This window comes from Melampsora larici-populina, assembly GCF_000204055.1.
Source record: "Melampsora larici-populina 98AG31 unplaced genomic scaffold MELLAscaffold_87, whole genome shotgun sequence".
Taxonomy (NCBI): domain Eukaryota; kingdom Fungi; phylum Basidiomycota; class Pucciniomycetes; order Pucciniales; family Melampsoraceae; genus Melampsora; species Melampsora laricis-populina.
In genome coordinates, this window is record NW_006768851.1 from 274,755 (window position 1) to 291,858 (window position 17,104).

At 46.1% G+C, this 17,104-nt stretch overlaps 4 protein-coding genes across 4 annotated transcripts; 1 reads left to right on the forward strand and 3 right to left on the reverse strand.

Annotated features, from left to right (window-relative positions):
- Positions 1 to 1,783: 1,783 nt before the first annotated feature.
- On the reverse strand, positions 1,784 to 3,194 carry MELLADRAFT_69339 (uncharacterized protein; the record flags this gene model as incomplete). The annotated part of the gene is made up of 4 exons (XM_007418223.1): positions 1,784 to 2,619; positions 2,698 to 2,826; positions 2,895 to 3,060; positions 3,087 to 3,194. 4 exons carry the CDS (start codon positions 3,192 to 3,194, stop codon positions 1,784 to 1,786), a joined length of 1,239 nt encoding a protein of 412 aa, XP_007418285.1.
- An 890-nt stretch (positions 3,195 to 4,084) lies between these two features.
- Positions 4,085 to 6,365, reverse strand: MELLADRAFT_69340 (uncharacterized protein; the record flags this gene model as incomplete). Its single annotated transcript, XM_007418224.1, has 5 exons — positions 4,085 to 4,413; positions 4,678 to 5,193; positions 5,850 to 5,977; positions 6,275 to 6,287; positions 6,311 to 6,365. 5 exons carry the CDS (start codon positions 6,363 to 6,365, stop codon positions 4,085 to 4,087), a joined length of 1,041 nt encoding a protein of 346 aa, XP_007418286.1.
- Positions 6,366 to 6,908: 543 nt separating this feature from the next.
- Positions 6,909 to 7,791, reverse strand: MELLADRAFT_113572 (uncharacterized protein; the record flags this gene model as incomplete). The annotated part of the gene is made up of 5 exons (XM_007418257.1): positions 6,909 to 6,986; positions 7,022 to 7,082; positions 7,245 to 7,305; positions 7,395 to 7,503; positions 7,729 to 7,791. 5 exons carry the CDS (start codon positions 7,789 to 7,791, stop codon positions 6,909 to 6,911), a joined length of 372 nt encoding a protein of 123 aa, XP_007418319.1.
- An 8,293-nt stretch (positions 7,792 to 16,084) lies between these two features.
- MELLADRAFT_95711 (uncharacterized protein) lies at positions 16,085 to 16,951 on the forward strand (the record flags this gene model as incomplete). Its single annotated transcript, XM_007418248.1, has 3 exons — positions 16,085 to 16,124; positions 16,211 to 16,761; positions 16,808 to 16,951. The coding sequence occupies 3 exons, from the start codon at positions 16,085 to 16,087 to the stop codon at positions 16,949 to 16,951; spliced, it is 735 nt and encodes a 244-aa protein (XP_007418310.1).
- Positions 16,952 to 17,104: the final 153 nt, after the last annotated feature.

Here is a 17,104-nt window from a genome sequence, read left to right on the forward strand (position 1 = left end):
ACTTATGGCTCTTGTAGTGGCTTTTGTACCCCTATATTTGCAATGTTGTGAAAACACACTGGACAAGTAAAACTTCTAGAGTTTTTGTGCAAACCCAAAAGTTGAAGCTGTTTTGGATTTCTGTAAGATTGGGCTATAAATATGAACTATGGTGGACACCCACACACCACGCAAAGAACCACTTATAGCCTTATTAATGATTTTTTAGGTGCTTTTTTCCTGAACGGTGTATAAGGAATTTTTTTTTGTTTTTTGAGATAAAGCAAAAAAAAAACGCCTTTCTTATTTCACATAAACCTATGGAATAAACCAAAAATCTCAACTTTTTTTTTTTTTGGTCCCCCCACCCATAATTGTGCCTATATACCTCTATAGCGGACCTCATACTCACTGCCACTAACCACACAACATCACAGTGAGAAGCTCAATATATCACAGGTTTAACTTTGCAAGTTCACTTAGTTATATTACTTATTGCAATCACTCACTCATACAAACTCACAAACAGTGTTGATATTGTATTCCAGGGTTTTCCGGTTCAGTACTATTTTGTGGTTTTGACTACACTACATGGGCAAGAATTCTGATAACTTTTTTGTTTATGGCTCAAATGCCTTGAAAGTTGGCTCATTTTTCCCGCCAATTATGGGGCTTTATATATTTTCTATGAAATTACATCCTTGGCATGTGTGGAAATCTCCATAGCCCCACATGTAATCCCCATCCAGCACACTGACTTGCAAGGACATAAGTGCTAGTAGGGGATTTGTCTGTGGTTCAAATGCCTCCATTATAGGCTCAAACTTTCAGGCAATGCTATACATTTCATAATATACCATCATAAAGCTTGTCTGACATGTCTGGGGATCTCCATAACCACGTATGTATTTACCAATCAGTACAATATTTACCAATCAGCACCTAATTTGCACATAACATTGCATATAAAATTTCAATGGGCATTACAAGTGTATTTATACAATGCTCTATTGCTCTCTATTGCTCTCGAGACTTGATTCTTTCTACTATGTGTCTCAACATCCACACATGCACCACTCTTTTTTTAGACCTAAAGATAAAAAGGACAAGTAAGGAAAATTCGGTTCTGCATTTCATTCTTTCATTGCAATTAATATGGTAGGTCATTCAACTTATCTTCATTCTTCATTCTAGTATTGAATTTGTAAATCATTCTGGGGCGAATGCTAGATCAACCTCTATTCAAGTACTCTTCAGACCTAATCTAAGTCCCATATATCCCCTCCATCAACTTACCCTTATACTCAAGTTTGTTCAACTTGGTTCCATTTTTGCTATTCTTGTTGCACTCCTCTGACCACAAAGTCTCCCAAAACCTGCTTTGTTTGGAAAATCTACTGAAGCACATGCTGTAATTAAGTCACTAATCAAATGAACTTCCAAACACTTTCACTCACAAAGAACAGCCAGACTTGGGCTGTGAAAATCGATTGGGGTTTTGTAATGGTATTCTGATATTTCTCTTATCTTTCAAGTATCATTGAGATAATTTTTCTGAATTCTGTACATTTAGTGTAGATGCCTTATGAAAGGTTACCAACACAAATACTCAACATGTGAATGGGCCATAAAATAAGTCACATTCTGGTGAGGGTAAAAATTTGTACCCATGGGCTTAAATTTGTGTCTCACATATGTATGAAAAAGACAAAAGCCTACTGTGTTTATTCAATTCAGAAACATATTCATACAATTGCTCGTGTACTCTCAAATGATTGAAAAACATTACAAAGATATAATGATATCACATCATTGCTTCATTAAGATCCTCCCATTCCAGATCGATGTCTTCATCACTTGAGTCTCCATTCAAATCTCCATCAGTATTAGTAACACCTTCACTTGTATAATCATGATTAGGTATGACTTCATCATCTAGTTGATTAGTTGCCTGAGTATTTTTTACCGCCCACAAATTAGTCACTATACCTGGATTCAATGAAATCGCATCCTGTGAGTACATATGATGAATTGTTTGAATTTGATTTTTCCAGCTCAATTTCAGATCGATGTCGCCTTCTTGCGATGGCGTGTTATGAAGTACCTCACCCAGACACTTGTTCCAGTCAGCTTGCAAGTTGAATATTCGCACTAGCCTTTCATTCAAGATGATACATGAAGCTTTGATCTTACCAGCACTGCTAAGCGATTTAAAAGCCGGATGATCAACCAGTGGAAGGTGATCTTCCTCAGGAGGACCCTGTGCCTGAAGTCGGCAAAGATGAGTTGATAGGGTATTGTGCAAATCAATCGACCATCGCATCACTCTTCTAACTTCCCACCCCAATCGACGGATCTCTTCATTGGCTCGATCATAGTATGCAACCTGGCGCATTCCGTGCTGTGTGTTAGCATCGACTGCCCAAGGCTCACGTCCGTTGGTAAAGAGGCCATCGTTCCAAAACGAGTGATCAAAGTCGATTTTGAGAAGGTCGAGGTAGGAGATGCTTGGCGGTTGTGATTGATGTGGAGAAGTGGTAGAATACGATACTACCAGCTTCTGATAGATCTCCAGTTTTGTCTTCAATTTCGCGGCCTGGTCGCGGAGTGACTTAAGCAAGTGAGTTTTGTCATTGTAACCTGCGCATTGATGAAACCCATATGATCAGTTGGAAATAAAAGCTGAAAGAAGCAATGTTAGAATAATGAGTCACTTACCGATGCTGGAATTCTTCCCATCGCGTCGGCTAACCTCCAGTGGCCGTTTCTGCTCACAAATAGCCACAAACTGATTACGAACTTCTTGCTTTGCATACCATATTTTCAAAATCTGGTCTTGTTCTTGTGCTGCAGTCCAAAAAAAGGCAGGTGAGCACGATAATTACTCGGTCTAAGATATAAATGTAATTGTTTACCATTCAGATTGTTCAAGATCGCTTCAGAACCGATCTTCGAACGTTGTTTTTCAATCTTTTGCTTGATTTTGCTGTGTTCATTGAGCCTGGAAATGGCTTCATCGACATCATGCGCATCTCGATCCCTTAATTCAATCCATTGAAATGTAAGCTTGCCTTTTTTGAACTGAAAATTTAATTGACACTATTCACCAGATTTCTTGAGCCATCTCTTCTAAGCATAGTAATCGACCAAGTTCGATTTTTTGTTCGTCTTGAATATGACATCTCTTGTTTTGAGAGTTGCGCTCCATGATCCATTGTTCACGCAGGAACTCGTAAGTATAGCAGATTGTGGGGAATAGTGAACTTTTCTCCCTTGATAATTTGGACAGGGCGTTCCGAGTGTCACGTAATACAGTATTAGCATTGCGTAGGTGGCGTAAAAGCCAATCAGCTGCATCAAATCAGAATCAGCTTCTGATCAGGCTAATCAAATACGCTAAAATCTACATACCTGTTGTTTTCAAAGTGATTTCCATAAAATAGTCGGCCCGCCAATTTATGTTGAGAAGTCGATGGAGTCGTGTGGATATGCGATTCACCGCTACCAATAAAGATAAGAACGACCAGAACCGTTCGAGTCCTTCACCATCTGTCAATCCCCAAAAATTGTTGAAGCGCGGGTTGTAGAGTACTTGACATGCCCAGTTATGTACATAAGCGTGAAAAACCGATGTGCCAAATTTAAGTCTATCTGCAATTTGTTCAAATAAGTTTCTCTTTAGACAAAATGGCATTAGTATTAAGCTTGAAAGGTTGGTATATTATGAAATCACTTGCCTTTTTTATATGTGCGTCAAGCTGACACCCGATGTCATATAGAACTCCTATTATGATATCTGGCAAATCCCGCAACAATTGATCGAGGATACTCAATGGATAGTAAAGCCTGCAGACAAGTATCAAAACCAGAAATTAACGTTGAGATATTGGAATATGTCAAGTGAAATTATATCACTTACTTTTCACCCGTTTTGTAGATATTGGCTAACTTCAAGGGCACATCGTGGCGGCAAGTACATCCAAAGAGACCGGTATCATCACTTCTTTTCCATGAGGTTGAGTTCCTCACATCGTTTGCTGCGGTGTGAGAGTCAGAGCAGGGATTCTAAATTAAAATTGAGTTAGCTATAAGTTTTGATGTAAGATTAATTTGTAATTCCTACCTTAATGTTCTTGGCTTGGGCTTCGGTCGAATGCTGAAGAATCTCGTGCTTTTTCATATCAGACGGTTTTATAAAAATCTCCGGATACTCGTCTTCGGTAGGATTATCTTTGCTTGACTGGGTGTAATGCCTATGTTGAAAATTACCATCTAAAGCAACAATAACATGTGGCTCTTGAGGTAAATGTTCTTCATTAATTGCTGGTCCAAAACATCTACCACAGCGATCAGCCAATAGTTGAGCGTTTGAAAGTGTGAGGCCTTCGTTATAAATTTTCTTCGTACAGAGCATGATTGATCGATACATGTTGACTGAGTTGGAGAATTGTCTTCTGAGATCACGTTCATGAATCAGTGATCGGTATTTATAAGATTGAGGTTTCAGGTTGGTTTTGCTTCGTAGATTGAGAAATGACATTAATCCATTGATGAATCCGGTACTTGAAATCGTAGTCGTATTCCAAAGTTGATGATGAAATTGGAGGACCCGTACTGAGAAGGCTGTCTGTGGAGATTGAGGCGAGCTTGATATGTATCCATGGTGTAGAAGGCGTACAGGTTTGGGCATGCACACACAGAAAGAAATATAGGTTTTGCTGTGAAATCCTAAGATGTCGATAAGATCAAGGGGTTGCAATGTGAGTTCAGAATCGGAGCATTGACAGTGTATATTTTGATCGAGGTACGAGGCTTCAGAAGTCCAATTCCTTGTTTTATGCTGAAGTTCTAGATAAGTAGCAGTCATCGGAACTTCAATTTCTTTCCACTGAAGTTTTTGACGTCTTCGAGCCTCTTCTTTCCAATATTCACGACTTTCTTGAGCAAAGTGATCGGCATCGTCAGGGATCGGAGGAGTAGAGGGTTCTGGTTGGTACGGAAAAGGCATGTATTGAGCCAATACGGGATCATTGAGTGAGTCCTTGAGATTTGCATTCGAACCGTGAACAGGCTGGTTAGTGATGCCGAGAGAAGCCGAGATCGATTGGGCTTGTTGAGGAGTGATCTTAGGGGGAGTGGCAGCCTTTCGACGCCGCTTTGACCTGAAACCCATGTTGCCGAGAAGATTTTTTGGTTTGTTCTTTCCTCCCATATCTGTGAGGTGTATCGAAGGTGAATATGATGAATATCGAAATTGATGATATGATGATTCTTGAAAGTAAGAATACCTGAACGTTTGTGGACGGGGTTCAGAATTTGATGCCACTGGGACCGGGTTACAGCCACGGGTACCGTAGGGCCTCTGAAGCCGGATTTGGTCAAGTTCGGGTCAAGATTTTGAAAAAAATCTTGGCCAAGTGTGAGCCTGTATCGGGGTCCATTCTCAAGTGTTATCTGAGAACAGTTGAGAACACGCAAAATCCACTACCAGTCGATTTTACATCTCTCCTCGACTCGACTGGTAGTGGAAGAATACAGGGTTCCGCGGTGGTTGGAGGCCCGCGGTGCGAAAGGGACGGGGATTGACGCAAAGACGGACAAAATTGTTGGATGGACCGTGATTCATGATTTTGGATGTACCCAAACGCTGTAAGTTGTCGGCGGCATTGACCGCAATGTTGAAAGTAAAATTCGCACTGAAAGGATGTTATGATCCCCGACGGGAGGGAACGCTGGCTATGAGCAAGGATTGTAATGCCACCGAGAAGCGACTGGATGCTGCATTGTCACGGCGCGCCAGCTGGGGCCGAAGGCCACTCAGGCCGTCCTCCGGCTACGACCATTCGTCGCAGTGAGCTGCCCGTACACACCGTAATTGCTTTGAACGTCGTCGGAGAAACATGTCCGCTTACTGGACTCGGTTGTCGACAAACGGCGTGGACTTGCCAGGATGATTGCGATAGGCGGCAAATCCTCGGCTCGAGTACAATGTAAGGTGCTGTAAATGCAATTACTTTGCACGTGAATCCACAAATGTCGCCAATGTCGCGGCAACACGGGATTGTAAGGATACATGGATTCACGCTGGATTCACACTGTGAATAATATAGGCGGCAGCGGAACGCTGTGGGGGGGAGTTGCTGAGACTTTCATTTTTACGTTTGTGTTTTGGGTGAAAGGACAGGCCAGAAACGGCTTTGCTTTCTTGTCGCAAACAATACCCCCAAAGGTGGATTGTACCAGCTCATAATGGCTTCACAGCGGCCATCCAAACCTCGCCAGACGGCAAACTCACATCCTGACGTGAGCTACAGATTCACAGACGACACACCTCCAAACACGACGGCGGCAAAGGTGACCAGGACGAGCCGGCACCATCTCCCCATGATTGTCAATGTGTACAACTGGCTTCCATTTCCTCTCGTCACCTTAGCACAACCAACTCCCGGATTTGACTTGAACCCCTCATCTAACCGGTTCATTTGCAATACGGCACGAACACCGCCTTGGTTTCCTGACCCGTCTTCCGCTGCACGCTTCCTCAAATACCGGGCAATGTCGACCATGTTACGTTTGCCATGACCTCCTTGTCACCTTGGACCTTCCAAGCCGAAAGGCAAAACGGTGTAGCCCACCTTCTCACCGGAGTATTGGAAGCCTAACATGGACCCAACCCTCTAATCCAGTACTTACTTTTGGACCACCAATCATAGGAGGATGGTGATCTGCTCACAGCTGTTCCAGAGGGATTCAACATCAAATACTCCGATGTACGGAACCGCATGCGTAAACGCGAAAACCGAATGGCAACACTTGCCAACTGTCCATTTGCCTCACTTCAAGCCTGGCTCCACCGTCTTACGGAACGCGGATGGCACATCTATAACGACATTCGGTCTAGTCATAACCAAATTCACATAGGTTTCTTTTCACCTTGGCAACGGCAACAACTCCTCCGCCACGGCGTAGACGTCGTCTGCTTTGACTCTACCCATGTTTGCCAAAAGCTTGAAATCCCCAGATGACGCAGTGTCAAACTCACTCTGATTACGCTAGTCATCCGGAATCCTGTTACCGGCAGTGGTACCCCAGTTGCTTGGTTTCTAACTTCGGATGAAATGGTGTTAGTCACTTATTAACTAGCTTTTGATGCAGCAGCTGACGTAGGTACACATCCCAAAACCCACAGCTCTACAATCACACAATTCCTTACCAGGCTGAAGGACAAATTTCAGGTCATACCATCCGCCTTCACCTCGACGCACGGCAGTTGCGCCTCGAGAGGCTCCCGACTCCTCAAGTTACCATCAATCAACCAAATGATAGCTTATACAAGTCGCCAACCCCTGTCAATGCTTCTCAGTTATGGGGACTCTTTGGCACAATGCACGCTGAAATGTCTGCAGCCCCCGTACCTACGGACGTTAGATAAACAACCAACCGTCCACCTGACTCGGTTCCTCCGTTTGTTACATCTAGAAATTGTGTAGAAGTGTGAGAACCAGCCATTCCTAATTGTGAAAACTATTGAAGCGACACTAATGTTGAATGAAACACAATTACTGTCAACGTCCATCTCACTCTGATTCATTCAATACCATACCACCCATGGCCTCTATCACCAAGCATTCCGCTACACACATTAACACCACCGACCCCAAATCCAACGGAAGAACCAGAACCTTGCGACGCACGCAAAGCACTCAAACAGCTCGCACTCGACGAACTTTTTCCTTATGCTCGACTTACGACGCAGTTGGAGTTGAAATACTCATCCGAAGATCTCGTAACAAACGGCACTTTGGCAGGCATCGAACGTGCCACTCACGCTGTTCGTGAAGGGTATTTTGAAGCTCTTGACTTGCACTCTGAAGGGTGTTCTACCAAACAAATCCGCTAACTTTCCCATTGTTAAACACTTAGCCAGCCTTTTCGACGAACGTCTTCATTCAAAAGGGCGATGTTAGCTGCACAACTAAAAACGGTGGGAAGACCGCGTAACCTTCAGCATTAACATCTCAGATTTTTCCAAATTTTCTTATCATCCTTTATTTCCCTGTCTCTCGTGACCGAACATAGATTTCATTTTCTACCCTTTCCCTTCGACAAGCACACATTCCAAAGTGATAGATTTTCCCAAGTTTGTAAAGTCGTGTAGCTCATCTTCAGGCATGCAATTTAACGTTTTGCCTGATATTCTTCCGAGCGGTATACACGCGAATGATATTCGAGTTATCATTCGCGTGTATACCAACCGTCGGGAGATCCCCCGGGGATCTCCCGACCCGAGCAATCAGCATTACCCGAGTACGTGTTACCGTGCAAAGCGAGGTATAGTCAAATACCTCTGTTCTCACGGTTATTTGACCGAGATCTTCCAGGTAGAATAACGGCGTGCCAATGAGACTCACTAAGGACCAGGCGCAGAATCCCAGGTCTTCGTAGTACCAAACGCTTTCGTTTTCCACGTTTGATCACATACGAGTCTCAGATTGGGGTGATTTTTCAATCTGAGACGCCATTCGTGCTGGGATTAGCGATTCAGTAGGCTTCTGGAAGTCGTGCCTCAGATAGTTTCAGTGAGGCACGTCTTCTACCGCCCACAAATGATGAGGCTAAGATGTTGCTCTTTGCCTCACCCCAGATTGGTAGCATTGGGTAGTAAGGAAATAAAAAGTTCTACTTTCATGATCTTTTTATTTCCCTACTAAATCAGATTTTTGACGTCTAAAACGCGATTGGATGTCCTTTCGTAAGTGGTTTATCTTGCACTCTCTTGCAGTTCCGTACTTTTTGCCTCGTCTAGTTAACCTTCGTGAGCTTCACTCACAGCATACACGTATGGCTTTTGAAAGACCCTTTCTGTGAAAGGTCGTGCATATATGATATATATGCTGGTGTGCATATATCCCGCCGAAGTTCCGATATCCTCAGTCACAAGATCCTTGAAGTTCGTATCTGCGTGGTTGGTTTCTTTCGTTTTGTTCAGGCGGTGGTTTTGTAGTCATTTTCGCATTTGACCTCCTTCGTCGTAGCTACCTATAATTTTCTAAACTTTTTTAATCCATATTCGCGTCAGTGTTTTTGATCCTCTTGAATAAGATATTTCGGTGTGATTCGGCTCGCTTACATGGTTTCTTCTAGCTAGCAAGGAAAATCATATATACACTCAAGTAAGTTCCTACCCTCCATGCCCTCGTGTCAAAGTACTAGGGAAAACTAATGGTTTGACCTTTGGTCCCCTTCAGTTAAATATGTCGCTACCGAACTCGCGAGCTAGCTGGTCACCCATAAGCGGTCTGAACATAACAAACGGGTTGCCTGTCCAGGTAAGTGCGATTGTTTGCTATGGATAATATGACTACTATGGCTTGAACGGTCTTTGCTGTTTGCTACCTACCGCCAGGCCGGTAATGTGGATCCGCGCCCAGGGACCAATTCAACACCGTGGCCACATGTCCCCACCCCCAATGTCGAATTACAAGGCCGGCCTGCCGGTGCCCTTGGAAACACCGTGGCGTTCGGTTCCATTGAGTTTGAGCGTAATGAAAATTGGGCTTTCTCCCCTGTGAGTATTTGGTTACGATTCGCATCAAAAGCAAATAACCTGTGTCAACGTTTGCTAACAAAGTTTTGGCCTCTTTGAACAGAGTCAACGGAGCCCGGTGGCGGCATCGACTGTCTCGCCGGCCCAAGAGGCAGATGGGGCTGCGACACGCCATGTCCCTCAGGTTCTACCGTCGGTAAGTCAGGTTGCGTAGGATCAGCCAAGCAAATCATGTGGTACGGGCAGCTTATGTCTCTTGCGTTTCCGGCCTTGCAGTGGCCACAACCATCCAGTGCAGGTCACATCGATGGGTTTCCTACCGCCAAGACGGCACCACCGAGCTCTACCGAGGCGTTTCTGGCGGCTCCAGGGGCAGTGTGGGTGCCTAGCGGACCCAGGTGAGCCCTGTGGTGACTCCTTCTCGCCACTCGGCGGCAAAGACTAACAGTGACCCACCCGTAGACCTGGCCGGGTTCCTGCGGAGTCGTTCACACACGACTCGTCTCATCCGTTATGGCGGTCCAGGAAGGACTACGCGAATATTGTCGACTGGCGCTCGACAAGAGTCATTTCAGATGACTCTTGTGCGGTCTCTTTCAATAGCGTATGTAATGCTGCAAGGGCCATGAATGGCTTGGATCATCGGTCAGATCCCCTGCCATGGTCACGCGATGGCCTGACGCCTAGGCGTGAGGCGGCTGCTTCAGCGCGCTACAACCTTGATGTGCTTCGCCCATCACGCCCTTCTTCCTCGTCGGGCGAAGACGAGGTCATGCGAGAGCTCTTGGTCGATTCGGAAGGAGAACACCAGGAGCTAGATCCTGGCCCTTCAGGTGCGTTGATGAACGTGAACGAGCTATGGTGTCATGATGAATCTGACTAATTTGACACCATAATTTTGTAGCTGTCCGATTGACCTCTGCTCGAAGAGAGATGGCCGAACCCAAGACTGTGCCTCTGTTATCGACCCAAACCCCCTCTTCCACGTCACCGAAGGCTCAAAAGGGGGTTGAAAACCCCCTTGTTAGGAAGATCTCACCGGTGATACATCCCGGTGAAGACCCCAGTGTTGCACATCCTCGCACTCGTCGCTGTGGTTCACCGTCTCGAACAGTCCCCTTACGAACCCCTTGGGTTCGTAAGCCACCTCGAGTGCCTACCCAAGCTCCACCCACCGCTTTGCTAGGTGAGCACCCACCGGTTCACACGGTGACACCGGTCACTCAGGTCACAGGTGCCAAAGTCACGCCTACCGTCCAATATCGACCGTTTGGACGGCTTTTGTCTACGGCCTCAGACTTACCACCCACTGGCCCAGTGGTTAACCTCTCGACTGAGCGCCCAATTTTGGCCCCACGGGACATGAACCGCCCTTTCATTAACTCAACGGAATTCCTTCAGCGTCGTGGTATCCAAGAACCAGTCCATCGCCCTTGCCATGAAAACACACCAGTGGGTGCAATTCCTGTGATTCAGGCGGCTCATGCCCATGTGCCGACTATACCTGCGCACTCGAATCCTTCGACCGAGTCTTCGAGTAACGCGAATCAGTCGGCTGAGACTTCCAGACCCGGCGTATCTTCTACTCCGGCCAGTATGATTGGACAGGATCAAAATGATGGTCCTTCGGCATGGCCGTTCACCTCCGAATCAGTGTGGCAGGTCAGCGCCACATCATCCATGCCGGAGGTCCCCAAGTATACGACTCAGGGTCGCATGCGTTGGGGACCTCCGGGAGGAGCGGACAGGTTCTGGCTCTCGCACTTGGCCAGCTTTAGACCTTTTGCAGTGCAAAAAGAGGTCAACGAGCGTTTCCACCAATGTACCGAGTACATCAAGGTACATAGTTTTTTTCCAAAGCCTTCCTTTTATTCCATGTGTGCCGATTCAGTTCACTGACCTGTATTGCATGCAGAAACTGCCTGCAGCCGCCGGATTGTTTGATAATCTATCATCCAACCCCAGGACGACTACGTTACGGAATCGGTACGACTTCCTTTCGAAGACGTGGCTTCCTCAGGCCGAGGCTGCGTCCGCACGCGCCAGTGGCACACAGGAGAAGGATGAAGACCTCCGTGAATTGATTAAGGTTTTTTTGGCTCAAGAACAGGTACGTCTGTGATCTAAGGTGGTATCTCCTATGTTTTATGAAGAGTTCGGCTGACAAGTTCATAAAATCTCATGACGCTTTCAGGACCTGATAGCGACTGTTCAAGAGGCCAAGGCAGCCAAAGAGGCTGCTGCCAAGGCCGTAGCTCGTGCCAACGAACTGCGAGACGAACGTGCCGTCAGACCTCGGTCAGCACCTCCTCGGGCGCAAATGGACCCGGACGAGGAGGCTACCTCCGACGATCCCGAAGGTGGTCCAAGACCACGTAATTCCTTAAAGGTCGTCAGGAACAGTTTGCTCAAAAAATTAGAAGGTGACGAATCCGTTAGTCATATGGTGAATGTGACCCTCAAAAGCAGCCAAGCTGCCGAGAAGGCAAATGAGCTCACCTCGCAAGCCCTGGAACAACACCTTGAACAGACCAAGGTATCCAACCAACAGCGGGAACGTGAGTTGGGTCAAAATCAGGCACGGCTTGACCTTGATTCCGAAATGGCCCGCGAAACGCTCCGCTTGCGTCGTGATGAGCTACAAGAGGCTCGCAAAGATAAGGAAAAGAACGGCAGCCAGATCGACGAGCTGAAGACTTCTATGGCTAGTGTTCAAGGGTCTCTTAACGAAATGGGTTCCGTACTGAAGATTTTAGCCGAACACATCACTCCTGCTCAACGCACGAGTTGAGCCTATGGACTCGGTAGGTCTATAGTGACTTGAGAGTTTCGTCAGACTTTACATTGACCTCGCTCTCCTCTTTTGTCCCATCCAGCCAGTTGCGAATCCCAGGGGTTCACATCATTTTGAAATTTCTTCCTCACCTGTTCGATCACATGTTGAAAACATTTGTTACAAATGTTTTCAACATGCTTCTTAAAAATCGTACATTTCATTTCCACTTTACCAATTTCTCGAAGTTGTCATTACAAGTTGAACCCGCTTTGAACCTGTTACATTCTGATTACTTGTATCCCTTTTTGATTGAGCACCCATATGTTTTGAAGTCTGGGCACTTGAAGGATATCGTAGCCAATGAAAACACATGCTTTTGCACCGTGACCGAACATAATCTCAATACATTCGAGCCCCTTTGTTAAGACTTTCGCGCGAAAGCCTTCACCGCAACCACCGGTGAAGTGGTTGTCATGCCACTTCACCGGGAAATCCAGCATTGGGTAATGATCCAAATGCGATTTGGCGCAAACCTCGTATCCCAGAGTAATGAGAACCTACATCATAAGGTATGATTTTGAATATTGAACTTCTCTTTTTTTGGGCAAAGGCTTCGAATTGCAAAACGTAACGCAAGTGAGTTGGGGTAGGATTCAACAGTCTCATAATCAAATTGCAAGTAAGCAAGCAAAGTCCAAGTGATTCCTCAAGCTACAAGAGAGGTATGAAACCATTCGATTGTCAAAGAGCTTCACATGGAAATTTTTGTTTTATTTTACAAGATAAAGGGTCAATGAAAGACTGAAGTCGATATTGGAGCCAATCACCGTTAAATTCAAGTAGGTCAAACCTCCATTGCAGGCACCATGAAACGCTGATCCAAATAAGCCTCCAACGTTGGTGGAGCTGCTACCCCTCCCAATGGCCCTCGCCCACAACAGATCAAGAAGTTTTTGAGTATCACTGCGCAGTGATACAAAGGGTTTAGCTCGTTGACATAGAATCTGAGGTTATCTACAAGAACCAGCGCAGTAATTTATGTAGCATTAGTCTATCACCAGTTATAATGTACTCTGATCGATGGCAACTAACCTTTGTATTGAGACATTCTGAAGATGTTATGGACACGACCAAATTCATGTTCAACTGCAATTCGGACAGTAGCCATGACATGATTGAACCAAGCTTGATCCGGAGTCAGGTTGATACCAGCGTAAGGTGTGAGCATTACAGGCGAGTTTTGATATCCTTGATCTCCAAACAACATCATTTGACGACCCCCGAAGCCTTTGGCATCTCGTGCTAATACGTCGGTCAGGCCTGACATCCTTAATATAGCTGTGTCGTGGCGCGAGCCAATGAAAGCCTCTGTTAGATCCGCTGTCATTCCACTTGTCAACGTCGGAACCGCATCATCAGCTAACATACACGAAGATGCAGACCAAAAATCAAAGGCGAACTCACTCCGGGGTGACTACAGCCTGGTATTTCAGGCTGTGAACACGCTTGTGCCCATTGTAAAATGCGCGCTGGTTGTACTTAGGACGTGCAATTCGCCACACAGTTCCTGGAAGTAGACAGTTAGGCCAAACCTAGCATCACTCGGTGTAGAGGCAAAGGGCTTACCGTCTAAAAACCCAACACAGTTGTCCATGGGACAACCCTTAGCCTCCACCAAACTCGCCGCAAAGCCTTCCAAAACGGCTGGCGAATAACGTCGCGGATCCCATCGCAATAGATGGCCCCAGTGCTCGTACATCCAAGCTTGGACCCAACGGCAGATTCGGCCGATCGTAGACAGGTCGCGACCGAACACTTGGGAAAGATCGAAATATCGAGAAGGCGTGGCCAACCGGGCCATGTAGATTGCGAGTGCCGTACTACCAACTTCTCTAGCTCGGTTCGGCAGTAAGATCGACTCTGGAAACGCACCCCAGTGTTGAATTTCTAGAATCTCTTCCGGATAAAATCGGGTGGTAAGTTTGGAGACTTGTGGGTGCCAAGTCTCTACGTCCACTCGTCTTGCCGAAAGGTCGGGTAGAGGATCACCTCCCAAACGTTCGATCCAGGTCAAGTACTGAAGGACCTCGCGAAGTTCTTCGAAGTGGTAGAGGTACCACCAAGAGAAGATAAGTACCGAGTTGGATAAAGCCGGCGACCTAGAGAGAGGCAGTCCGTTCGGATGGAAAAGAATAGACCCCATTCATATGAGACGGAGCGGTTGAAGTGAAAAGGTTAGTCGTTGAGTGACCAGGAACGATCCAGAGGGCATACTTTGGGAAAGAAGTCACCAGCATCAAGTGTCTACTATTGTGACATCTGGAAGTGGTGCATGGGAATAGATAGGTAACCCAGGTGTCAGCGAGTGGCCTGTCACTGGTTATACAGAGGAACCTAGGCGGTGTTCCGAAAGCCAAAATCCGCTCTGACAGTAGAATACCAGATAAGGAGACGAGAGGTCTGGGTTCCGTGCGCCTGGTCCTTACTGACACTGGGAGGATCAGACTCTCGTAGACTATGTACAGTCAAACCAGAAAAGCTTGCCACAAATTCCCCGCCAAATTGCTCGATTTTTGCGGGCAAAATCGGTCAAGCTTTTCCGATTTGACTGTACTGTCGTTCTCGAAAAGCTTGTCCGAGTTTTCCCGAAAAACTTGAGCAATTTGGAGGGAAAACTTGGACAAGCTTTTCAAGAACGACAGTATGTAGTAGTGCTATGCAGTACGTACTCGTGCCTGTTGAGATTGTTTCTATTCTTTGTTTGTATGTGTGTGAAGTTATGCGTGTCTTTCACTAGGATACACCTACGTGACATCTTTGTAGTCCGACTTAGACTCGTGCCGATGGTGGAGGAGCTAGATCCCTCGTCACTCTTACGACTTGGGATCTGAAGCTAACTTGTGCCTCACTCACCATCGGCACACTGCAGTATTAACAGTGCCAATTTGTCACATCTCGACCTGTGGCACATTGTCACGCACACACACAAGTGCAGTGCGCTGCGATTGTCTGAGTACTGCAATATATATGTATGTATGTACTCAGCTCGATTGACAAAATATAGAAAATATTCCTCTTTGATCCTCCACCTCGGCGGTCTCTTCAATCACAGTCACTGTCAGACATCTTGCATAAAGGTGTGAAAAGATCACCAGGCGGTAAACTTCCTTGGCCTCAGATGGCTCTGGAAACCTGTCCAGGAATTTGAATGAGATCATGGTTAAAAATAAAATGAAGAAGAAAGATACGATGACGCATGAGTTTACAAAGACTACACCGCTAAAGGGTTTTTAGGCAAAATTTCGTGAGCGCAGGGGTTTTTCGAAACCCGGCCCCTGCACGAGCACTGTCTCGTCTAAGTCACATCTGAACATGCAATCGTCTCATTGTCGCGAGCTCCAAGTATGCTCCACAGCACAGGACATCGTTCCGTTCCCACCACGCGGAGCTGAGAGGAGGTGATTCCGTAAACCCAGCTCATGGCGATCCGCCGCTGATCACGCGCAGCTCATATGAACCCGAAACACGCGTGAATTTTGCGATAACTCATGGCTGAGACAGTTATCACATGCATGCTGTTTAAAAGTATTTCCAATGCATGAGAAGCATACGGAAGCCAAACCAAACATGTCAGAAGACATGTTAACCCCCAGGTGAAGATCTCTTCGCTTTTGCTTTCGCGTTGTGACCCATCGGAAAGTGTTCGTTATCATATCTCATATTCGGAAAAATCTTCGTAATCGTCTTTCTTGTTACCACACATCACATTATCATAATCCACCATGCGATTTGTCTCGGCGGCTCAAGCGACTGCAGCTGAGCGTGAGGCTTCCTTCATTCGCGGTCATGGCCCCTGTATCGATTTGGATATTTTGATCAAGATCATTTTTGTTCATTCTGTGCCTTAGACTTTGTGCAATGCACGTCTGGTCCAAACGAGGGACAGTGGACCTGTAAATTGTGCACCGGAAGAACGTTCAAAGACAAAGTCAAACATAGCAAATTAAAAACACATATAGACCGAGTACGACTCGAGCTTGAAAGAGTCTCTGCGGCTCAGTCCGCAACGGCAACTCCGGGTTTATGCCCTCGCACCACAGTGCCGAACGTATCAACATCGTCAAGTTCGATGTTTCCTGAGGAGCAGAATATACAAGCGGATATGCCAGACAGCCATCACCACATGGATCTATCTGATGATGGCCTGGCCGAAAGCTCCGATGAGCTTGCATCATTATATGATCCATCCGCTCCGAATGGATTTGAGGATTGGTCTCAAGACAACAGAGAGTCCAGTGTGGACATCGACTCTTTCCTTGAAAGCACTTCCAACGACTCCGAAAGCAATCCACGCCCACCAGTGGATGTTGATGCCGAACCTGCTGGGACCGACACATGGCTTCCGTGGTACCCTTTGCGAAAGCCAGAGGTGGGCGAATTTGGCAAGCCCCCCGTGTTTGTAAGTCAGCTAACAACTGACTTCCATTACATTGTTGTTTGCCCAGCACGCGGCTGCTCTAATGATGTTGGGCACCGGGCGCAACCTTATGTCTACCGCCGAATACAACCGCATCCGCGCAATTTTGAAGAGAGTTCTTAAAGTGGATTTGCCTGATCTCGGTCCGTACTATTTTGCAATGACAAGTTGATTACCAATGATCAAACTGAAATGGTATCAATTTCTCAATTTCAGGCCACATTAAGAGTGTTCGCAATGAACTTAAGGCTCGCTTCGGCCTGCGGGTGTTAGAAAGAATCAGCCCGCTGGGAAACCCATGTTTCACTCTCTCGTTGGATTCTTC